Genomic DNA, 25541 nt, shown 5'->3' on the forward strand with positions numbered 1-25541 from the left:
AACTCCCTGAATGCTGTAATCAGTTATTTCTCAGCAGAGGAATTGCCAAATTGGTAAATAAAGCTCATTATAAAAGAACATGGAAATGTATTACAGTTGCCTAACAGAGAAAATTGTCCAGTGCCGCCAAATAATCAGCCCTGGCATCACGGTCCCCCCCAGTTTAGGGCAGCTGAAATAATGACATGCAAATTACCTATGCCAAGACAACATTGGATAGGGGCAAGAGGAAAATGAGGAAGAGACAAAATAGGTACCTTTCTGTTCAGACCAACAATAATTTAAAATCTAGTCAGGGATAGACCTTGGTGCTCCAAATTTCTGCATGCAGAGTCAGAAGTTTTGCGGCTCTGTAGAACCTGGCTATCCCAAGCAGATCCAAAAGCCAGCATGGCAGCAGCAGCAAAAGCCCACCCAGTACTGCTACAAACAGGTCTGAGGGCACCAACCATCCTACTGTGGTTTGGAAAACTTGCCCTTCCTCCCTTGGGGACAGCAAGTTTGACCTGCACAGTGATAGAAAGCTGGAATTTTTGCAAGATCTGAGACTAACAGAGATGAGCCATGGGTAAGCAAACATCGCTTCTGAGGAGGAGGAGGGCTGTGGCATCAGCTTTCCACAAGAAGGAAAGGCATTTTGTTGCTTTAATAAAGATGTAAAGCACTAAGTAGCTGCCTAAAGGAAAAAAGAGATGAAGCAGAATATAACACAGAAAACAATTCTCAGCCCCCCTCATCCATTTTCATAAACACTACATTAAACTCTGACATGACCTCCAAAAATCCATGTTCCCATTCTTCAGAAACTGTCAGATCCAGTCAGAGAGGACAAGAGCAGCAAACGCTGCCAGAGGAGAAGCTTTAGCGGAGAAGGGGAATCAAGTTACCAAGCTAGACCTGCTCCCTTGGTTCGCTGAGAGGTCTTTTGCAAATCTGCCGCACCTACCTCTACGAAGATGAAATGCCAGACGCACACAGATGCACACTGTCCCTCGGCTCCGCAAGGAGAGGGCTCAAAACAGAGCACAAGGCTGAAAGGGATGGTGGTTTATGGCAGACAAAGCAGGAACTGCACACAAGAGCTGGTGCAAAGAAAGGTAACTTGGGCTCTGCATTCAGCAGGCAAAGGTTTTTTCAATATGATTCACCAACACCAGTTCCCTTCAGCCAGGACTTTGTGCTCTTCCAAGTACTTTCAAATAAGCCAAAGTTATTCACAGCCCAGGACCAAAACGAACAAGTTTTGTGATTTATAAACTGTGACTTGAAATATTTCTATTCCTCACACTTGTTGGGAGTTTTTGTTGGCATGGGTAGTAGGCAGAAAACAGCAATTTACAAACTCATGGGACTGAAAGTATCTCACAGCACACAGTGACCATTAAACACTTTATTGTTTAGGAGGGAACCTTGGAAGGGAAGAAACGCGCCTGCTGGTGTAACCGATGGGAGCATGCTAGGAACAGTTAATCCTAACAAGCTAGTCAGGGTTACTTCCAAATACTTTGGACCCCTTTCTCCAGAGCAAACGGACAAAGATAAGAGCTCTTGAAACTCAGATGTCGATTGGTGAAACCAAAGCTAGCACAGGGTGAACCAGGCTCGTGCTGGGTGAGCCTCCAAGCTACAAGCTGTGCTGGATGCACCTGGGGTCAATATGATTCTTTACATTGTAATACAATAAAAAAGGAAACGATAACGTCCCCCTCTCCCGGGACCCTCCTCCCAACTCCAGGAACATCCACTGAGACTGATACATGCAGGCAATTAGAAGAAGAATCATGTTGTTGTCTTGGACCGCGAAGGGCAGAAGGCACCGGTTTTGGTCAGTGTCTATCCAGAAGGATGCTGGGGCTTCCCAGGGCGTCTGTGGTCCCTGTCCTCTGCTCTTTGGTGGCTGATGTTTATCCAGAATTAACTAACAGCTCCTGGAGAAAAAAAAGGAGACAAAGGAAAAGGCAGCCAGTTAGTTATGCAGCTGTTGACATGGGACTGTTTCCTTCAGAAGTAAAGGAGTAATGTTGGCAGGGTGAAAATCCCACAGAAAAATCATCAGGTTTCGCCTGCTGTAAAACACGAGACACTCAAGGGGACAGAGGACTGGAGAAGCAAGACAGCAGGTCATGATATCAAGGCGAGACTGATTCTGTGAACAGAATGGTCAGTTGCCGATGATTAGGGTTTCTAAATCCTATGGCCTACAGCAGGAGAGAAAGGCCATGGTCTCAGGTAAGCCTCGGAGCAGCTGGGTCGCAGGAATAAGTGTAGCTCCACGCTAAGTCCCGGCCTCAGCAGGACATGGGAGGACTTTGACTAGCTGCCATCAAACATGCACACACCACCCACTCATCCTGGAACAGGATCAACATAAGACTGAGCACTAGAGAGGGGAGAGGAAGAAAGAGCGGGACTCAGAGACCCCCCAACTCCTGACATGTTTGACAGTCTTTATCCTATTAAGACCCAAACCCTCCTAAAATTCAAAGCAAAATCATGCCTGCTTTGTCCCCACAGCAACCTCCTGTTTTCTAAGTGATACATCCTCAGATCCTGCAGGTATCTGCATACAAGCTGTGGACTTCCGAGAAGTAGAAAAAACAGGAGGCTTTCAACCTTTTTAGGACGGAGATTGCAGAGCCTGCTATGGTCTCTTCCTGTTTTTACCTTATCACTCTTAAAAGGTCAAAGAAATCAAACCAACAATGCCATGAGCAGTGGATGAGAACACACTTGGCACCAGCTATAACACCTCTCCCTCCGAGGATCTGGGGTATCAGCGTTGGACCCTACTTCAAAACCTAGGTAATCAGCTCTCATGCGTCAGCAACGGCATCTTTATATCAATGAACTGCTGGTGTAGCTACGTGAACAGCAGAATTGCATTGGGTGAGCCCATCAACACACTACTTTCTTCTCATGCTCTGGATAGGTGCAGTTCCATTTTGCGGAGCAGGCAGTACTTACCCACGTTTAGAGGACCCTGCTGAAGCCAACTACAGAAAGACAACTCAATAGTTAGCCGCACGTGGTCTCACCACCCATTTTTACTAGGGTTGGATTTGAGCTCGGTCCTACTCTCTAGACACTAGCCTTTCTTAGGAGAGAAGCTGTGCTTCCATGAATGTGAATCAGAGGAGAACATCACAAAATAATGACGCTAGCACACTGGGCAGTATCTGTCAGAAGGCGAGGTTGTCATTTGGGCTACTTCTGCATAGCAGGCTGATATTCGCTGCCCAACACCTGCAAGGTCAGCATATTCAGTCTACATTGACCATACATCTCCAAAGACAGCCCCATCTCTAACAACAAGGAACTGGAAAAGCTTCAAAGGACTCAAGAATAAAGAGAAAAGTGTTTGCCAAATTATTTAGACAAAGCTTATCCAGAAATCTGACAAATGAACCATCAATATTACTCGACTGACTCTAATTTCCCAGGTAATTTTTCTCATCATTAGTGACTTAAAAGTTTTGCACAGAGCAACACATTTTAAAAACTCCAATAGCACTCACACAAATTGTTATGAGTGAAGCAGCAACAACTCGCAATCAATTTTGCAATAAAGTAATTTGCTGTATTCACACTGTAACACTCCAGTGAAGTGTCGAGGAATGCTACCTTTTGTGAAAAAGCCACTGATGTGGCCACTCTGTGGTTAACCCTTATGGAAGATAGTAAAACCTTTTTCTTTAAAGTAATTTTAAAGAATATCATAGTTACACAATTTCACGTTCAAAATCATAACTACATATTTTTACTCCTTTCAGGAGAAAATGCAAACAGCCAGCATTTAACCTCAATCAATTCTTTCCAGCCTAACCTACCCACACACCGGGGCCACATGGAGCTGGAGGCTCACAAACATTCCTTGTGCAAAAACATCAGGTTCCATCTCACTCTGGATGACCACACTTTCTCAAAACCTTTTTGCACAGCGAGCACTGGATCCAGAACTGACGGGCTGCCAGGCAGGCCAGACACCAATTTCCTGCTGCGCAGCTCTCACCAAGGGAAGCTTTGTGAACAAAGGATGCAGGTAGTGATACCGTCGATCAGCCCACGCTGCTCCCAATAGTGGCCTGATACAATTACATCTAAGACCAGCCTGTGCTGGATGGAGCAACTAATTAAGGTCCCCTCCCTCATCAGGGGCATGGAGTGCTCCTGAAGGTTATAGGGTTGGCATTTTTGGGGAACTGAAGCGCTCCCAGTACACGACAGCCTGCACAGAGGGATGACTTTCCCAGCTGTTTCAGACTTCCCTGCTGAGATGCCAATCCAAATCTCGCAGGATGTGCCATGCCAGTGTAGACCACCACCATCCTGAACCCTCTAATACTGCTAAGGTTCAATTTACAAAGAAAGCGAAACCAGAGTACAGTCTCTGGCTGGCTAGGAACTCGTGCTCCTCTGGATCTTCCGCAGAACACGCTGTGCAGCGCAGGCAGGATTAACAGCTAACCACGCTGGAGGCCAGAGGGCTCCTCTGCCAGCTACTGCAGACCGTCACACAGCCATTGCACGCTGCGCAGTGCAAGCTCTGCAGGCCTCGTGGTCTGTTAGCCCATCATATAAGTCTATGCTTGTTAGAATACACTTGTAATTGTTTTCAGTGTTCCTAGGCCATGAGTTTATAAACCTGTGGCTAACTACTTAAAAGCACAGTTGCATCAATTTCACGCCTCACATGCTGTGTAATAGCATGGAAGGACGCCATATCTGTAAGACTAAACCCACTCTTTGCTAAGCTAACCATTTACACCAACGTTTTAATTCTACCTAGCATTGCATCCATGCCAATTACAGATTTGGCACCCCTTCATTTCCTTTCAACCTGGAATCCTCCTTGCAAGATGCTACCAGGTTGCTACAACACTTACCTTGAGCAGAAGGAGCCAGGAAAGGGAAGGAGAAGCGTTACCTCTCCTACATGCCCTTATCATTGCGTATGCACCAGCCAAGTTGCATACGCAACAAGTCCAGGCAGCTTGCAATCACGTGCTGTTCCCACACGACAGGATACTCCCAATTCATCGAGTTGAGGCTCAGCCTGAAGAAGTTCGGTGCCTCATCACAAAATAACCGCCCCACAGTTGGCATTAGCTGGCCTCTGCTGCGGTCTTAGCAGAATAACAACTCAGGAAACAAGCAGCCTTGGAGCGCACCGCACACTCACTCTAATGAGAAGGGACGGTGCCATCCTTGCACAGGCAGGGTAGATTATTTTTAATGCCACTGCCAATGCAATGTCAGGTAGACACCAGGTTCCAGTCTCGACGAGCTCCAGCCCAGCGCCTCTACATATGAATACTGTGTCCACACAAAGGCAATTCCCCACAGCTGTGGCTGCAGCACAAACAGGAATGGCAATCTGTTCAGTCCCGACAGCAAATCCAGCTGGAGGGCACGCAGTGCTCTCCTCCACGCCTCTCCTGGCAAGCAGGACCCTGAGCCACTAACCCATGCTCTTCCACCACTGTGAGACCCCGCTTGGGAATGAACAGCGGTCAAAATTGGCTGGCTGCTCAGCTGACACAGCCCGCTGCTTTGCAGCGCCTGTGGGCAAGCCAGTAGCTTTCCAGTTCTGGTTCCAGTTGAGTGAGGAGGAAGAGTCGAGCTCTGCAAGTAGATCTGCTCCACACATCTCACCCCTGCTGGGAAGGGAGTCCAGTCAACATCCAACACGGTCCTTCTCCCGTAACAGAGAGCTGAGGCCTTGGTACCAGCACCAGGGCAAGCAAGTCTCTGCAAGATTTTTCTAATGCACCACTCTCATCTTCCTCCTGTTCCTTCTTTGTCAGTCCGCATCCCAGCGTAGGAGCTCGGGACTGCCTGGCAAGTCTGCAGCATCCTCTCCGCCTCCCGCAGTCACTGGCTAGCTCTGCGCCTCGGCTATCGGCCTTGCCGGAGGCTCACAGCCAGTGGAGGAATCTCCCTCCTTGAAAGCCCAGACCCTGAAGAACTTCCTCCCTCAGTGTTTGCCAGAGACGCTGTTTGCCAAGCCTCAGCTGTGCTAAGACATATTTATTTAACCAGCCTTTAGTCTCATGGGGTAAATCCTGCAAGTTTCCTCCAGCGAGTGCCTTACCTTTGTTCTAATATTCCTTTAAGCAGTCGCACCACGACGCTCGCACATATGGGCACTGTGTAGCTATGAAGAAATCAGAAAGCAGATCCCCATGATAAATGACTCGGTGCATTTGGAGTGTCAGTGACAAAGTAGAAATTAATCTCCATAGTTCCAAGTTCCCTGCCGTGTGCAGGCAGCTCTCTCAAATCCAGAACACCTGTTGGCACACAGCAGACTTCAGTAACGTGACCGCACAACTTTTTCATCTCAGTTAGTCTGGAAAGAGGCACTAACGAAATACAAAAATCCTGACCTGTCCTAAGATGGGTGTTCAAGGCCTTTCCGCTGCATAAGGCATTTGTTGTGGGGCTATTAGCACCCCAAATTGCTGCAAGGGACATTTGAGTCACTTTGGTTTGATGTATGCTGTAGGTATTTTTTGGTTATGTGCAATTTGTTCTGTTACATTCAGGGTATTGGCTATTTTGTGGAGCAGCTGTGCTGACTAATGGATCACAGCACTTCTGTGCCATATAGTTATTGCACAGAAAAGCCTCTCTGTCTCTCTCATCCTTCAGGAGTCCAACAGTTGCCGTCCTTGGGTTTGGAATAAGAAGGGGCAGGAGCATGCCTGGCAGCAACAAAAAACATTAATTCAAAAAGCTATGAAGAGAGTTTTGTTTTCCCTCTTCTCTGTACTGGTGTTAATAGCTTTGCAAAGCAGAGAAGTTCACCCAATGACTTCTTGGCTACTTCCCCAGATGGCGTCTTCAAAGCTGGCTTGACAGCAGAAAAGACGCCTTTCAAAAGACTCACCAGACGCGTTGCCAGAACACCCCAGAAAGTGCTTTCACATGGAAGCCCCCTGGTCTACATACCCCACCAACAGAGTGCAAGGAACAGAAACGGTTTTTCTGGTTTCCTCTCCCCACTCCTCACTCTGCCTTGACTCACAAGAGCCGACACACAGTTTGCTTTGCTCTGCCTTGACACCTCCCATTGCTCTGCATCACCCCAATATGAAGTTATTTACTAGCACAACTAATCTCTAGCTGTTCTGAGACTCACCTGTTTGTTCATGCATTATAACATTGATTTCCTCCAGACAATTGTTCTGATCATTGTTCTAACTCGCAGAAAGCTCCCGTCATTAGCCTTGCTTAACAGGAAATGTTTTGCCACTGACTGAGCAGCTCTGCAGTTACCAGACTGCATGAAAAATCATCCCAGTTGGGGGGCTGCATCTCCCCGCTGAGCTGGTAGCCCCAGACATCGCAGTAGGGAACACGCTCAGTGCTTTTGATTTTGGACGTGTACTGGAAAATACCGGGGCCAGGAGGAACAAACACCACTCTACAAAGGGCCACTGCTGAAAGGATGGCTGTTAATTAATCGGCATACAAACTGAGGGCGGTTTTTGTTCAATCAATGTTAATTGCATTTAATCTCGTTCTCACCATTAAGAAAAGCCACCAGGCCAGGCTGATGTTGCTAGTGCCTGACATGCAGATTCCACCCACGTTTGGGAGGCAAGGCGGGAGGAGAAAAGTAATGGAAAGAAAGGAAATAACCCTTCCTCACCCCTTCTGCATCCCTGCACAATTTCATTGGGTCTGTTCCATTATTTAAACAATTTTTGTTTTCCAATAACATTACAGAGGAGCTCAAAGGATGAAAATCAGACATGGAGCATTTCACTACTAGTCACTCTTGCTCTCCTGGGTACTAGCTTAGAGCTTTGCTAACCTGCACAACCCTGCCCATTCTGCTTCTGTAAAGGACTGAAACACAGAAAATTGCTTATGTGAAGCGGTGTCTACTTTTTAGTCCCGGGCTGGTCCCAACAGACCTGCCAGTGCCCCTCAACATGACCCACAACTGCTGACCGCCACCTTCCATCAGCTCTGCCAAACTCTTTCTCCCCTTTGCTGCTGACCACAACTCCACCACGTGCCAAAGGATGCTGAAGTCTGTCTTCCTCTAACGTCTTCTAACACAAAGTAGTATTTGCTATTAAACCACCTCTGACCAAATTTCCCTCGTAAGTCAGTGCACGTTTGAAGCCTGAACTTCCCAGGTAAACCACTAGTGCATCTGCCAGCGATTTGGCTCTGATCTGGGGACTGTGCCACTATCCGCCCAGCCACCTGCTTGGGAAACGGGAGCGATCCCCTCGCCTCTGCAGGAATCACGCCTGGGGGCAGAGGGGCAGCTTTTGCAGCACGGGAAGCCCAAGGTGGCGGATTTCATGACTACTGGCTTATTGCTTCTGCAAGTGCCTTGCGTTCTTCCAAATCAGTATCGAGAACAATAATAATAAAGACTGGGCTCTGTCTGCGCCTTTCTCCTGTGGCAGCACACAACGCTTGCCCAAAGCCGATGCTGTGGTTTATCACAGATTTTCTTTATCCCTCGACAAGTGTTAGTCCCATTGCCTCTCACTGCATAAAGTGGACATATCACAAGTGCTGTGAAGGACTGGCTGAGTTTTAAGTGGTCTGAAATGGCTCCACTAGACTTGGTCAAGATTGCTTTAAAATCATTTCCCATTAGGACTGTGACCCTCTCTCTTTACAGCCAGCATAATGACTCTACCTCAGGGGAAGATAATTACATCCCACTATCTACACACATCAGAAAGTATACGCTACAAACAGTACCGCGCCTTTCTGGAACAAGCGAGAGAAGGCAATGCAGGAAGAAAAGGAGATAGCACTGGATGCCCCTCCATCCTGCAACTGGAGCCACCCCAAGCGTTTCGCAAGCTCGTGGATTAGCCCCCGGGAGGCATAAAGGGATCCAGAAGGCACAGAGTGTTTCTAAAGCAGAACAACGACAACTCATACAAATCCAGCTCTGGTTTTGTGAGGATTAAAATGAACTTCACCCAACTGTGAATATCCGTTTCCAGAGCCAAAAGGAATGGAAAACCACTTACTGATGCAACAGCATTTCATTATTTCAAACCCTAAGCCCAGTGCTTCCAAAAATTAAGGACAGGCAACAGTAATGTTATTGCTGGGGGACGTCAGCTGCAGGGGTTTAACTGCTAAACTGCCAAGCCATGCTCTGAGCACAATGTAATGAAACAGTATACACAAATAAAGGCAACTTCTCCATACACTCATTCCTGCTCTTGCTACCAGCCCCAGGACAATCAGTGGGAAAATAAAAGGGAAAAAAAAAATCCCAGAAGCCAAGAGACTTTGGATTAAGTTGTATAAATGATCTGTTACCTCCTAACACAAGGAAGAAAGAAATGCAGTAAATACCTGCAAAGCCATTCCAGTATTTTGGATTAAATGGATTACAGAAATGGAAAGTACCTGATGCAAGATGTTATAAAACAAGATGCCAGGAAAGTGCAGGAATTTGAATCAGGCTGGCAAATGATCCCTGCAGACTACTGAAGAAAATTAATAGAGAGAAGGGGTAGAGAAAGGATACAGTAAGAATACTGACTGATGAACACTGTTGTTAGGACATGTAAATTCAGGATGTCAGACTTCCACTTAAATCTACTTCAGTCCTGGAACAAAAATAGCAAATCCTACTGTTAAAAAGCACCGGAAGTAGAAAAGTCAGATATGCCAAGCCTCATTTCAGGATAGGTTTCCCCTGTGCATCCCTCAAGATTGAAGTTTGTGACTTTAATTATTCCTGGAACATTGTGTATGTAGGGATTCAATGCAGGGATTACTAGCAGGATCCTTGTTGTAAGTGCCACTTCTCAAACACATTACACTTCACTGGATGTCAGTAACACACGCAAGAAAACAAATTAGATAAAGGCAGCAGGACGGCATGATACAGATCTGGTGCAAGGAAATTTCACAAGGTCACCCAGAAGAATAAAGACACTTAGAATATAAACTCCTACAACGTTTCTAATTCCACAGCGTGTTAAAGCTTCGCATGACCCAGACACAATACACCTTCAATACACCAGTGACTCCACACAAGTCCCAGACCAAGCCTAGCTGAGACACGCTTTCTTGTGAAGAAATGCCATCAGGGTGGGGGTGGAGGAAAAGAGAGACAGTAGATAGAAAGAGCAACCCCAGCTGTCCTCTGAACTCCTAGGGATCCCCCCATCCCACCCCTTGCCTCTGCCTGTTCACGGCCAAACCCAGACGGATGGGAGAAGGCAGGGAGAGAGGATGTCATTTTGTTTGGAGGCAGATACAGCAGCTCCTTGGCTGCAGGGCTTCTTCACAAGCTGATCCCAGCTTTACATACTGCATTTTGCCTTTCCAGATCTCATCCTGGAACAGATTATTAACCTGCACTAGTTCTAACGAGCATGTCTTTAACTCTGGGAATTTTCATGAAGATGGAAGCACAGGAAAGTCCAGTCCTTGGGTAGAGTGCAAAGAGCTGCTGAAAACACTTCACAACCCCTCAGCTACGGCACCGCGCCTTTGAGTCGGGACCTCAACAGTGGTTGTTAAATTCTCATCCTGGGGATTTTACCTGCCACTTGCGAGTGTTACTAAACCCTGCAGTTTTCCCACGTGCTACAAGAAGGTAAGCACTGCCTGGCGGGCACGAGCAGGAGTCCTAGGCTCTGCTGTCAGACTCCTCCCAACGTCACCCAGCAGCTGTAGATAAATCCCCATCTTGGTTTCCCTTTCTGTACATAAGGGTAATGCTACTTACCAACCACAGAGAGGTACGACAATTATTCACCAGCAGAAGATGCTAAAGAAATGCAAAAAATCACACAGTTCTCAAGGGATCCATCCTCTGTACAATTTGCATTTAGGCTTCAGAGGAAATCTAGTGCTTTATCTTGTCCCTTTCTGCCTTGCTTTAGCAGCCTCCTGCACTGGATAAAGAGATTTCCTCTCCAGGTCAGGGTAGCGTGTCCACATTTAAGGTATGGCTCACTCCTGTCTAGTCCAGCTTCATATACCAAGCACAGAGGCAGGCAGAGACGACTTCTCCAGATATCCTTTTTCTATGCCTAATTCTATTTCTGCTCAGTGATACAGTGAAATTCCACACAGAAGTATTATGAGCTTGACTGGCTTTATTTGTTTAACAGTTCACATTTTCATTAAGCTGTTGCTATTCGGCAGCCAGTAATTTTATTTGTGTGATAGCCGTATTCATCTCACCCATATAGGTGTAGATGTCGCTCTCCTTTTCTTCTGGCAGAAGAGGCAAAAATCAGCAATGATAGAGCCAAGAGAGGACTGGGAATTTTCATATCTGTTTGCAGATAGGTGTGGGATATAACTTCTACCTGTTTTTGTGAAACATCTCCAAAAGACTAGGGTCACAGTAAAAAGCCTACAGGTAAATTAAAAAAAAAAAGAAAAAGTATTGGGAGACTACCTCCACTGCCCAGGTACAAAACCAAAAACTGAAATATCTTTGAGCAGAATCAGCCCCCTTGACTCAGCACAGCAACTCTTCTGCACCAGAAGCTTATTGCTGACTGAGCATTTACGGTATTTGAGTATCAGATTTTAAAGAATTAATTGTATGTCTAACTCTTGCCAATCTTTAAGTATCTTGAAATATCTGGTCCCAGGAGCTGCAAGATCTGATTAGATCGCAAGGAAGAGAAGCCTGGTTGGTTGGCCCGTACCAAGCCCCAATTAGACAACCCTCTACCAAGTTCAGGCAACCAGACAGAGAAATAACAGACGTTTTGAAATGTTAATGACCTGAACTGAGACAGTCAAATGACTCAACCACACCTCTTAGACAGAGGTTTCAGAAGTCACCCAAGAAACCCTAAACATTTCACTCCACCACTCCCCTTTTACAAGATCAGGGAACGGAGGAGCAGGGAAGCCCTGCCTGCTGCCTGAGCCCTGGGTCAGGAATCCGCACAGTCTGGGCAGGAGAGCACTGGGTGTTCCCGCCGGGCACGACACGCGAACTGGAATGGAGAGGCTGCAGATGGATTGGGAGGCCATGGAGATGTTCAGTCATGCGATTACGTGCGGATGCCCGACCACAGGCACACCCAGGCAGCAACCTGTGTGAAGCTGCGTGCTCAGCCCTGAACGCAGAAGCCGTCGTAGCCAGTATCTCAGCAAGAGGGATTTGTTCTGAGCAACTGCCCACCGGCGCCCAACATAACCAATGCAATTAAGAGAACAGCAAATAAGATGCCCTACAACCTGAAACATGGATCCGAGCAAACAAAGAGAGAATGGTGAACACCAGGAGATGCATCTTTATTTCTCAATCAATGTCTCCTCCAGCATAAATTCCAAATCCTTCTTTCAAGATTAAAAACCTTTACCAAGTGAAAAACAAGCTCAGCATTTCTCTAGCTCCTTCCTGTCCCTTCCCCTCTTCAGAGGGCACCCTGGTAGAATACCAGATGCTGGAATAAGCCACAAAAGCCTCCTAAATAATTCTCCCATCTCCTCCACTGCAAATGTATAGTCCTGCATCTGTGTCAGGACAGAGACCTGCTTCCATCTGTCTAAAACACATCCTTTACAAAGAGGACCTAAAGGTGGAATGTTTAACGGGAACATTTGAAAATGTATTAAGAGACTGGAAAAGAAAGTGACAGTTTGTAAGTGTGTTGTTCGCTTGTCTTGTGGAAGCTGCTCAAGTGGAGGGGGAGCTTTCTTTTTTTTTGAAATATGACAAATGGTGCTGGTCCCATCTTGTAATTTCCCTCAGTGTGCAGCATGTCTGTTCATGATAGATACCAGTGCAGCGGCTTAGGTGTCCGTTTATCTGCTAGAAAAGTATTGTCTATTTGGAACCAACTCATCCTAAAACAGTAGCCCCAGAGGGGGAGAGAGAAAAGAGAAGGGGGAAGAGAGACGAGGGAGCTGTTGACTGGGAATACGTCCATGCTTCTGCCGCAAAGGTTGTGGCAAAAAGCAAGCATCATATTTAGTTTTAGCTACATCCTCTCTTCCCCGCTCCTAGGCCACTCTTTTCTAGTGTCACTCAACACCTCTTTATACCCTCTTCCCACAAAGCCCTTACCACTAACATACATTTAATTTCACACTTGCAACCTGTGGAAAAAAAGCAAGCCCACAGCCTTCTTCTGCAGGTCTGTGCCAGCGCAGAGGAGCTCTCAGGTCCCAACCTGAACAGTTGGCAGTTTAAGACAGGTAACATTTAAAAGAAAAACAAAACACATAAAGGAAGGAAAGAGACAGAGAGAAAAGGGGAAAGAGAAAGAGAAGGACAAAAATAAAAAGGCAATCAAAGGGTATTTATATGTTGTGTTTAAAGAGACTTTAAGCAGGAACTTGCCAATTTTCTGTAACCAGGATTAGAACAGAACAAACTCAAACACTTCGTCCTTCTGCAGAGCCCTCCGAGCTGAATTTCACTCTCTGCAAAATGGCCAATATAGAAAGAACTCGTAAATCCCTGTGACGTAAGTAACTTCACATTACTCTTGGGGAAACAGAGGCAGGGACAGATTCATTAATCCAAGTAAATGAATCCGTGAAGCAGCCTGGATTTCTGAATCCCCATAATGCCCCAGACAAGAAACAGCACCCAGGGCCCAGCAATTTCCCTGCCACGCTGCCTGGCACAAGCAGAGCAAGACACTTGAACGGATGAGAATGTTTTCAGAAAGGAAAAGTACAGTCACTAAACCACACCTGCCCTAGCCAGGCAGCACACGTTCTTATTAAAACATGTTTTATTACTTTAAAATACCTCCCACCATTTCCCTCATTGCATCGTTAATACCAAAGACCAAGGTCACATCTGTAAGACGCCGCCTCGGAAACCTGCTGAGTAGCAGAGAGCTGCAAAACCTGTCTGAACAGGTGGGGACATATTCCAGCGGCTCAGCACTGCCAGGGTTAGCCTGCTGGTAAAACCCAAGCTAGCAAGCTCAGGGCTGGCTTTGATATATCATCATTATTCTGCAGCCTAGGCATATCCAGAGAGGATGTTGCTCCCAGCTGATACTCTGCCTCCGGTTTACTGAATACAACTGCCATGTGCATGCAGAGGAAAGCTGCGCCTTTTAAAGCTGTTTAGATAGTTATATGCACACAAAGAGCTTTATCAGACATTTATGTTAAAGAACTGTTAGAACCAGCACAGAATTGAACACTTGACTTTTAAGATAAGGAACTGTCCCTTTAATTTTTTTTTTTTTGGTGGGGTGGGGTTTCTTTGTTTGCTCTGAAAATAATGAAATTCCACATGTAAGATGGTATCAGTCAGTTGAGCTTAAATTGTGTAAGGTAGTTGTCATTACCGTGACTTAAAACTGAGACTTGCATTCAGAAAGCTCAACATTTATTGTCTCCCAAAATTTGAGTTCACAGAAAGCCTGGCTGCTCCTGCAGGCGGAAGGCTAATCCTACCATCTCTTATCCACGATCGGTCCACAGCGACATTCTCACACGAACGGTCCTGAGTGGATCTGCTGACGGCTACCAGAGCACCACCCCCGGGTGATGCTGACCAAAGGCCTACAAGCACAAGGCTCTGAATTACGCAAACCGAGCCCGGCCCCACTGACGCCAGCCAGCCTCAGCTTCTCAACCAGCCTGGGAAGGAAACAGGCATGCAAACACACATACACACCCCCCAGCCCACCCAGCACGGGGGGCACAGGCTGGTCACTTGATTTGCAGAGAGCTTTTCCATTTGTCCCACTCTACTTACTGCAGCGTTCGAACAGACAACCCGCTCCTCTTTTCATATGCTCTGCGGTGGCCATTTCTCCAGAGCTGCCCATCATTTCCTTACCAAGCAGTAAAAACGTAGGATCACTAGAGACATAGCTCAGCCTTGCTGAGATTTCACTCTCTCAGCGGGTTGTAAATGCCCCTATAATGTTGGCTTTTTTAATCTTGTGTTATTATTACCCGCGGCTGCCATTCAGTCTGCAGAGAATAAAAGCGCCAAGGCTTTCAGGACCCACACAATGGCTCTGTGCATTTGCCAGCAGTTGGACAAACAATACCTCTGTGTTTCAGCTTTATTGGAAACCTTTCTGTTGTGGGAGTCTGACTGCATGTGTCCCTCCACTCAGGCAACGCAGAGGTGCGAGTGTGTGCCGACGAATTCATCGGTTATTTCAGGAGCATGTGCCTCCGTGGCTGCCTATAAAAACAACGTGAAAGCGTGCGGGCAGCTGCCTGCAAGCCTGGTGTGTCCCTGCGAGCCTATGGAGGGACACGGATACAGGCCTGCAGAGCCCGTCGGTCTTCTCTATAGACCAACCAGGGGGTACAAAGCTGAACAGGGCCCCTCCACGAATAATGACGTTCATCTCTGCATAAACCGTGTTGCCAGCTCATATGGAAGTCTGATGATATATGACATAGCTATGAAAATGTCAAAGCTCCTCTTCCCAGAACCATGTTCTTACATGGAATCTTGGCTTCCGCTTAAAACTAAAGAGCCTGAGATCCCCCTGTTTGCAAGGAAGGCTTGAAAAGTGGAACAACCGAAAAAAGCACAAATTAGAATGCAAACGAGATTTGAAAAATGCAGGGCTCTTCTAATTTGGGGAGACTGATTGTTTTGGTCTGCTCGTTATTGCTTGCAGGGGACACTGCAGATGTGTGAACTCTTACAGAGCTGCAAATATTCCCTCACTCAAGAAAATGAGCCGTGCTGCACACTCTTCACATACTCAAAACCCAAGAGAGAAGTCAGAAACTCCCCCAAAACCGCAAGGTTGACTTGTGAAACTGTTTAGAAATGCACTGTGGTTATTTCATTTGCCTTCTGGTTTTAAGCACCTGTGTCACGTTCTCATACCATTGCTGTCTAGGCAGGAGGGCTAGATTATTTTATTTTATTTATTCCTTCCTTTTTCTTATTTTTAATAAAAAAACAGAACTAAGATTCTCATGTACTTGTAAAACTTCAAGAACAACTCCACAAAACTAGGGCAATAGAAAACATGCCAAATACTTCAAGGCTTGGCAACAGCGAGTGCCTGCCTGTCTCTCCATGGCAGGAGGAATGTCTGTCTGTCTCAGCCAATGTTTCCGAGTAAGAATGTCTCATCCCGATAGCCCGTGTACATATAAAACACCTATGCTGTCAGCTCTCCAGGAAGAGACCTTGACATTTTGCAGAATACCACATCCCCATCTCCCCTGAATACCAGCAGAAGGCAGAAAAACCTGGTATATCTGAAAATGTAAGGATCAGGTGCTGCCTTCAGCAAGAATTGAAGTTAAAATGGAAGAGGCAGTGGTGAAATGAGCACAGGCCAAGTCACTGGACTTGGAGTGCCAAGGAACCAACTTCCAGCTTTCCCAGACCCGTGTCCACAGCTGGCCTGTCCCACTCCCTCTCTTGTGAGCCAAGAGAAGAGATATTTTGAGGGGGAGGAAATTGAGGCTTTGCTATCTTAAAAAGAATAAATAAAAGGTGAATGGTTTCAGCACATACTGCGTTATCGTTGCGATATTATGTGCTCGTGCACCTGGAGAGATAAACCGCAACCCGCTCTCTGAGCTCTAACTTTATGGTAACTGGGCTGGCATGGGAAGACGAGCTCCGCTCTCTGCGGACAGAGATTGCAACTGGATTGCAATGTTCTCTTCCCGAAAAGAGTAATGAGGTGCCCAGAGAGCCTGCAGAGGTGTCAGAGAAACAGATGCTGTTAGACCCTGCGCAGGCCAAAGACAGATCTAAGAATAACACAATACCAGCATAACAGGACCTTATCAACAGCCTTGCGAGTGCTAAGAAGTGGAAGCTGAGCGAAGGCTGTGACACCTGTCTGCATCACGGCCCTGCTATTACTGCCTTCTGACTTCCCGCACAATCCAAGCGTCCAAACGGCTTTGAAAAAAGAAACAGCAAGACAGGCAGGTGAATCTGAACTCTGATCAGCTGTCTGAAGAGACGGTATGAATACCTTACGTTTCAGTAACACTTTTCATCCACAACATTTCCGAGACATCCATTCAACCTCGACACTCCAAACCACAGAAGTAATATCTGCCCAGGTAGAGATGGGCAAATAAACACAAGTTAAATGACTGTTCAAGGTCGTCCAAGGACGACAAGAGACACACACACACACACGTCTAGCAAGTAGATTACTCTTCCCTTTTGAAAGGCACACAGGCACACACGCGCACGCACAGGGGATTGAAACTGCTTAGCCAGGTGTGGAGCCTGCTGTGATCAACGCAGCTTCACTGAGCAGCGACTCTTCTCGCTGCTGTTTCACTGGTGCTAAAATGTAAAAAAGCAAACCTTTATAACAAAATTCATTCAAACAGATGCAAATAGGGATGGGGGATTTTGCATCTGGGCTAAGTTACTGCAATCTACGCATCCTATTTGTCTGCTAGTTATTAAATTACCCACAAGCCATCAACAATTCAAGTGTCTCTCTGAGAGGCAGAGATTAACAAGGAATTGCTATGCAGAAATGCTGCTCATCTCTTCTCTAGTGAGATCAGCCTCATGATGAGTTGGGGACATTTGGGAACAAAGGTGAGCTTTCCTGGAAGAAATGAGAGGCACAGAAAGATGGGAAAATGCTACTACGGGGAGGAGAGGATTTGCAAGGCAAGAATCTATCAGGAACGGTTTCACACGCACACACCCCGCAAACCAGAGACTCCGATCAAACGCCCTCGTGTATCTGGAGCAGAGGAAGCCGTGCTTCTGTCCAAGCACTAATGCAAATGAGATTTTCAGTGAAAGACAATGAAGCCAGTATGTAAATATTAATTTAACAATCTAGTTGACAAAGCCTCAGCTGATCTATAAATAGCTGGTTTATTAGCAGGTGATGCTGAAGGCAGCTATCCTGACTCCTCTTCCCACAGTCCCCTGTGCCATCTTGTTTTTATTGACCCCGGAGACACAACGACTCTTAACTGCACGCAGCTTGCTTCTCCACCGCTACCTGCAGAGTAGCTACAAAGACTTGACGATACAATACATATTTATCAAGGCCTTTACTCGACAAGGATCCTGCGGCACTACGCACACAATGGCTCACAGTCCTCAATTAAAGAGAGCAGATGGTTTAGAAAAATAGAAAAACCGTGCAGCCTTAAAACCTTTTAAGCAAGAGGTGGCTGAGGAGCTGGTCAGTCAGGTACCATCGGGCATTTAGGGAATGACTGAGACAGAGCCAGAGCCAGGCACCGTCCGTCCCCATTTACACTGCGCACTTGGCAAACTAAGCATCAAGGATAGCAACACCTTTAGTAACTCTAGGCCACCAAAGAAGCATTTTGCCATCTCAAAACAAGATGTCAAAATCCTGATCTCTTTCCGCAGTTTTATTTCATCTGGAATTATTATTTTATCATGCATAATAAATCTTACAATTCTTTACCACCTCTTCGGGCCGCACATGCAGGAATCCCTTCTTTCACATAGGCACAAGACAGCTGTTTAACAACGGACAGCAACACCGCACCAGAGTTTAGGGCCAGCGGTCAAGAATCTTGCATCCCGGTAAAACTGCTGTGGCATTTGGATCAACACAAAATAATTGCCCAAACTGCAGTATGGCCAGCATCCATGGAAACCACATGAAATATGATGTTTTAGGCTATTCAAAGGGATTTGTCTATATTCTTCAGAAGTCTTTTAAAGCCTCAGTCTTCCTCTTGCTGCAAAGAACAGTGACAACATACTTGACAGGTTGGGCTTGTAAATAGGCAGATTGAATTAGAGGAACAGAATGGACTTTGTTATCCCTCCCTCCCACTTGCCTCAAGTTTCTAAAGAAACCTTCTGAACACAAGAAGTCACTATGTTTCTCCTAGCCATGTGATAAGCAGTAAGAAAGAGAAAATTAAAAACCACACAATCAACACTTTTTTTCCATAAGTTTGGTTTTGTTTTGTTTTGTTTTCTTACAGCTTGTACAGCGGCAGGCTTGTACAGCGGCAGGCTCTAGAGTTTACCCCGACAGGGAACCTGCTGTGCTGGGCACTGCATCAACCCCAGCTAGGGCAGAGCCTGCACTCGTGACGGGGAAGTCGACACTGCAGTCAGAGCGTGCACAGAGGCGTACCGGAGCTCTGCTGGCAACGATTCCAGGTACATACCCCGCACACAGCCTACCCTGCTGCTGCACCCTCACTTCTCAACGCTGCGCCATCGATCAGGTGAGAAGCATTTCCAGAATACCGACTTGTGCTGCCATGGCATGGCAGATACGCTCTAAAACATCACAGTGATCTGCGCCAAGGGCAGTATGGTTCCCTGTGCAGCAGGCTTCGGACACAGGGCTGCTCCTTCATTTGTCTGAACAACAAATATTTACAAATTCTGTTTTAAAAAGTTTTAAATACAAGGGTTAAACTGATATTTATATGATTGCAACCCTGTGATGGCCTTACAGTCTGGCTTTTAAGACCATCAGGGACTGTGGAAAGGAAACCTTTGCAATAAAGTTCACTTACTAAACTGTCTTTTCTGAGTGGACGTACTTCTGTTTTCCATTATTTATGGACATAAGATAGAGGAGTTTGACTTAGCAGAATAGAAACTTAAAATAAAGCCATGCTCAGAAACTCCGCAGAATTTAGCAAGAGAAGTGCTACACGTTGCCAAATTGATCATAAAGAAACTAATTGTTCTCATCAATCAACTAGAAAAAAACCTAGTATAGTAATAAATTTGCAATCATCTTTACTATATTGTTTACGCTAATAAAACTGCCATAAATCTAACAGCAGTAGATGTAAGCAGCACCAAGAAAAAACTGAAACATTTTACATAGTTCAGGAAATGCAAGATGCTGCAACAAGGCATCAAAATAGCCTTCCCGGGAGAAATGCACACAGTTGCCGTCTCCTTTGTCTTTGATGTAAAGCTGCATATAACCCTGCAGTGCCAAATGACCCAAAAGAAGCTTGTTCTCTTCCCCAAACCTCTACATGTGCCACTTCCTGTAGCTCTTGCAAAGTTGCCGTGTCCTTTTTCCGCTGTCTCCTTTTCATATCAGCATATCCATTGCCCAGATCCTTGATTTCACAGCCCAGCCAGTTGTAATCCAGCAGTGCTTATGAGCCAGGACCCGCAGAAAAGTTTAACTAAGTTTGGTTCTCTCTGAAGCAAATTTCGAGCAACTAGAGCACAGATGAAATCCAACTTATCCAGAGTAATTCATTCTTCACACTTGTTTAAACATGGTCACTCACCGAGGACAGACTGGCAGCCTTCTCTGTGGGTTGTAGACTCCACCGCGCTGCTGGGAACTGTGCTGAGACAAGTCCACATCACACGTCAGTGGAGATGGACTGCACCCTTCAGCTCTGGGATGGAAAGATCAAACTGCTAGATAGGTTCTCTTCCTTGCCGGGTACACTGATTTTTATCAACGGGAAAAGCCAATTAAAGTTGATAAAGACGCATTCTCTGCTGGTTTTTCCTTACTGCCCACTGCTCAGTGCTAGTATAATGGATAATGTTCTGCCTGTGGGTGTATTTTCTAAGATCTGTCAGTTCTGACAGCATTTTGGCACCTGGATAACTCAAGATTTATACCGAGGGTCCAGGAATGCACCATTTCTCAGTAGCTGATGGGTACATTTTTCAGCAGGGCTTCCCTAATTAAAGGGCTAGAAAGAGATGGGATCAGATTGATAGGTTTTGCAGTCAGATGTTTTACACTTAGTTTGATGAATTATAAATCACCTTTTGCAACTTTTGGAACACATGAGCAGAGCATGCAAGAGAAACTACAGCAATATGTCCAAAATATCACAATATAATTACTTATTTTCAAATTCCACCTCTGTCCCTATGGCAAGACCGTTAAAGACACACTCAAGAAAAGCAATGCTCACCGAAAAGAAAAAAAATAATTTAAAAAAAATATATATATAAAAGAAAGAAAACTGATGCTATGAAATGAGACACTGCTGCTCTGGAGGTACTCCCATGCGGAAGCGTTTTGCCCCAGACGGGACCCAAAAGGCGCAGCCCTCCTCCTTCGAGCATCACCCTAGGCTGGGAGCACCGCACTGGTATCGAGTGCCTCACACAGCTCAATTAGCAACCTCCACTGCCAGACCAGCGGGAAGTTTTGCCTCGTCCTCAGCTGTCACAGCCTTGTCTCGGGGCTAGAGAAACCACTATCATATTTAATGCTTTGACTTTAATACCTGTAAAACTGCATGAAGACAATGTATTCTGTACTGGCTTCGTTGTCTCTGTCAGAGCCCCCTCCCTGTATATAGTGAAATATAACTCCAGAGAGGCCAGTGGCAACATCTTTCAGAATAACCACGGTTTGTTCTGGTCTTAATGGGATCTGCAAGTACTGAGCTCTTCTTGAGGGGTGAGGGGAGAACAACAACAACAAAAAAAGGCAAAAAACAGGATGTAAGAGCCCAGTATCACAGTGAAAGTTCATGAGTTCCTTGCTGCCAGAGTGTTGTTCAGACCAATGTAGCCTTAAAGCCATAGAGAAGAAAGTCACAGAATAACCATCTGGAATGGGGAAAAATATTTGCTGGTAATTTAAAACATGAAACCAAAGAAATACAGGGCAGAGCAACCAGGATGTGAAAAGCATTTCCAGGCACTGAGAGGTTAAAACAATTATTTGAACAGCTGGGAAAATTAAAATGGTAAAATAATAGCTACCCTTCAAAATTCTACAGATGCAAACAGACTCTTCAATGAATAACTGATAAAGGGGAAAAAACATTTTAAAAGAGAAACTGTTTCACGCATGAAGGTCATACAAGTAACAGCTCCTCTTAAGAACCTGGATTTTCAGACTTGGCAAGAGATGAAGCGGTGGGGTTAACACAGCAGCCTTTTACCTCTAGGGACCCAGGGTCAAATCCTGAATATTCTAAGTTACACATGAAAGTGACTTTGGGCATACCCTTTCTACTGCTTTTTTGGAAACTGTTCCCCACCACAGCAAAAGCAAGGTCACATAGGATCACACCAGAATTGTTGCAGCGGTTTGTTTGCTTTCCCAAGGAATTCTCCCAGCACTGGCAGAGCCTCAATGGCTGCAGCAAGTGGTGCAACCTTAGAGCAGGCAGTTCAGGCGATTTTACTACCCTGTTATGCAGAACTCGCCCGTACATACAGCCTGCTCTGGCAAGAATGTGGTGGTAGGTAATTTTTCATAAAAAATTGACAGTCTGTAATGAGCAGCTTGACTATTCAGGAAGGGTCTAAGAGGAAGAATAATGCCAGTCAGGACTGCAGTGTATGAGCCATGGTGTACGCAATGCTGCTCATCAGGGCAGGGTACACGGACAGACGTATCCAGGGGACTCAAAGCTCCAGCAGAGCCATCCTCAGGGCAGGGAGGAGCTGAAAGAACACAGCTGGGGAAGGTCTATCTGCCACCTGGCTCCAGCTATCCTTCTCGTCAGCAATGACTCCTCTCTCTCTCCTAGCTATTTTAAAACAAGAAACCAAAAATTTGCAGAACGTAGAGAAAAAATTGACAACTGAATATGTAGCACTGCAGAGAAGAAATCAGCTGCACGGTGCCAGCTCTTGTTTCCGTTCCTCACCCACTTCAAATGCACAACCTCTTCCACATAAATACTGAGCAAACTGTTACAAGGACAGCAACTGAACACACCTCATCAGAGTCCAAAAACATGGATCCTTTGGCAAAAAAAAGGCAGAATCAGAACAGAAGGCCAAATCCATCCACCCCAGCAGTCAATTCTTCTATCATTCACACATATCATTTCACCAGTCTCCAACTGCAAAGTTTTAACTAGTACTTTTTTCTTTAAGTCAAAGAAGAAGTTAGACAGCATAAACACAGATACTCCTAGAAGAGGACTTTTTCTCCCATCAAAAGGATTTGTTATTCCAGCATTATTATAGAATTTCTGAGAACCAAGGTGTAGCCTCCTCAATCTGTGTGTTTCTTCTCTCTCCAGAGCAGAGCCTACTTCAACCTACTCTGAACACGGTCATTGTACTTCTCCAGTTGACAATCCCCTGGTTTTGAGTCCTGATGCTTTCAGGTATCTCCTCTGATGGGTTAGGCTGCTCACTAGTCAAAGATACTAAAAGGAAACATGAAGAGGATGAGCCTGCAGCCTCCCCAACGCTTCTTGCTGCAATCACCTTGAACACCCCCAGCTACATAGACCAGGTTTGACCACTTTAAGGATCAGAAACATCCAACATGTTGCAGAAAGGAGTAGTTCTTACCCTGTGTCTATGCCAAACCAAAGTAGCCTGTGACACAGAAAGTAACACGGCTGACAGAAGGTTTCCAGTAGAGATCTTGACCTTCCCCTGGTCCCGAGGGACACTGTGACACATTTTTACAAGAGTCAGGGCCCTGGTATTCTGCCAAACTATATACATTTGGTCTAAACTAAAATTATTACTGCAACTTTAATTCAATATGCTCTCCTTCACTTCCGATCCTAATCTGCTGGTAAGAGCTGTTGGACCGGTAAGCACCTGCCTTTTTTTTGCCCTTTAGGTGACTACATCACTGTGCTGCCTGAACAGATGCCAGCAGTTGGAGTTGCACAGCAAAACCATTTAGGAAATTCACCAGCTGGGTACATAACCTGCCTTAGCAGAGCTGCTACTCGTACTGGGAAACCCGCAAATCCCTCTCTGGTACCTTGTCATGGCACTGGTTGTGATAAGAACGTGGAACTGGGATATCCCAGCTTGTCCCCTCAGCATACCAGTGTGATGATCAGTCATCAGTCTTTTACTTGCCCAAGGCAAACAGCATCCTGCAAGGTTGATGTATAGTTAGGGAATGTACTTCGGGAACCTTCAAGGTTAAAAAAAAAAAGTGCATAAATCTGACAGCATGAGAAAGAAGCTGAAGAAGAAAAAGAAGGTGTGAGGCTTACACAAGCACCCACACCTTTTTACCCTCCTTCCATGGAGTCTCTGAATCTTACCCATGTTTCCTGGAGTCGAAATCCCCTGTGCCGAGCAGCTTTCATGTTCAGTGAGGAGCACAGGGGGATGCAGAGGATTACTCTACACCCTTATGAGCTTCCAGTACTCAGAACCCAAAGATTTCTTTGCTCCTCTGATCAGACATGTTCAGATGCATATTTAAAAATAAGACAGACACTGAACTCTGTCTTGCCCCCTGAGGGAACTGCAGCCTCCTCTTTCCAAACCGCTAGTTCAGTGCTGCAGGGAATAGGCAGCCTGGTGTCAGCTCCAATACAGATTTTAAAATGAAAGGAATGAAAATGAAGGGGGGAGAGGAAGAGGGAGAAGGAGAGGGGACACTGGAAGGAAGCAGGTGAAAAAATTACGACAGAGGGGAAAGGAAAAATCTGAGCCCAGACTCTAGAAAGAGGTGAGTAAATAAAGAGACAGAAGGAGGAGGAGGCAGCAAAAATACGCAATGGCATACGTCTAGCTTGCTTGTACATACTACAAGAAATATCCTATAGGTGGCCAGAACTGCTCATGCTAGGTGGTGAGGAGGATATCACTCACTCACAGTGGTATCACCGAGCCACACAAAGTTTAGAATGTACGTGAAATACCGACAGCTTGTGTTTCAATCACAGAACAGTACAGAAGAGCCCTAGAACAATTTATCCTTGCATATAGCTCAAACATTTGCTATGCGCTGTCCTGAACTAATGGTGACCCACCCCAGTGCTAGCATGGCATTCCCAACGAACTTGAAATTCGGCACACCGCAAAACAAAATAAAACAAACCAAGAATACCGTGGAGAAAATAACTTGGCAATGCTATACAGCACTTGATTCTGGTCCCAGCTGCTCAAAATGGGAATTCCTCACTGTTGCATGTTTCTAGATCCTGCCCAATAGGGTTGGCGAATTTCAGGTGTTTTTAAGCTTAAGACAAGGATTCCAGGTAGCCAACTTCAAGGAAACAGGTTTGAAAGCCTTAAGACATTGTTGCTCTATTAAGGGAGGGGTTGAAAGAGAGAGACAGAGCGCTAATCAAGTGCATACCTAGAAGTAAACTTGCAAATAAGAAATGCCAAGTCAGAAGTCAGAAGGACAGGTTCTTGCAGCTCTACAACACACAATTCCAGAAGCCCGTCAAAACTTCAGTGGCACTTGAGAAGTTTGTGCCAAGATCAAGAAACACTTCCAACTGTTGGTTCTGACACAATTATCAGGAAGAACACAAGCTTGCCTGAGGGGATACACACAGTGTGGCGTGAACTTAACTGGACCATGGTCAAGTACAAACCAAAACTGATGAAGCCAAGGAAAACACCAACAGAGAGAGCAAAGCAAGAACAAAGATGGAGCAAGAACCAAGGATCACGAGGAAGAGCAGGCACAGTTACAGCCTAGAGGCTTGTGGAGCAGTTCAGAGCCACTGAAGAAACTCCCTCACATACCTGGCTGGTGGGTCCAAACCTGTGGGGAGATTAATTGCAGACAGCTACAGATTAACACACAATCCTTATAACCTTTTATCCACATGACAGTGTACCAGACTGCTGTGCTTTGGAAGACTCTTCTCAAGGGAAGATGCCTGCTTCAACCTTTGAGTACCACAACACTCCTACTGCTTTATGTTGTCCCTTAAGA

The 25541-nt window shown here is 45.8% G+C and overlaps 1 protein-coding gene across 3 annotated transcripts in view; it reads right to left on the reverse strand.

Annotated features, from left to right (window-relative positions):
• Positions 1 to 1375: 1375 nt before the first annotated feature.
• The window catches only part of CHCHD6 (coiled-coil-helix-coiled-coil-helix domain containing 6), a 118618-nt gene continuing 94452 nt past the window's right edge, over positions 1376 to 25541 (reverse strand). The window contains exons 8-9 of one of the 3 annotated variants that reach the window (XM_072875806.1): positions 6092 to 6154; positions 1376 to 1928 (exon numbers count right to left, since the gene is read on the reverse strand). In XM_072875806.1, coding sequence (XP_072731907.1) covers positions 6110 to 6154 — 45 coding nt within the window. In that variant the 3' untranslated portion in view covers positions 1376 to 1928; positions 6092 to 6109. Of the gene's footprint in view, positions 1929 to 6091; positions 6155 to 6260; positions 6291 to 25541 lie in introns of those variants that run through there. The other 2 variants (XM_072875807.1, XM_072875808.1) reach the window with 2 other exon arrangements.

The sequence above is a fragment of the Ciconia boyciana genome, chromosome 11, assembly GCF_034638445.1.
Source record: "Ciconia boyciana chromosome 11, ASM3463844v1, whole genome shotgun sequence".
NCBI classification, from domain to species: domain Eukaryota; kingdom Metazoa; phylum Chordata; class Aves; order Ciconiiformes; family Ciconiidae; genus Ciconia; species Ciconia boyciana.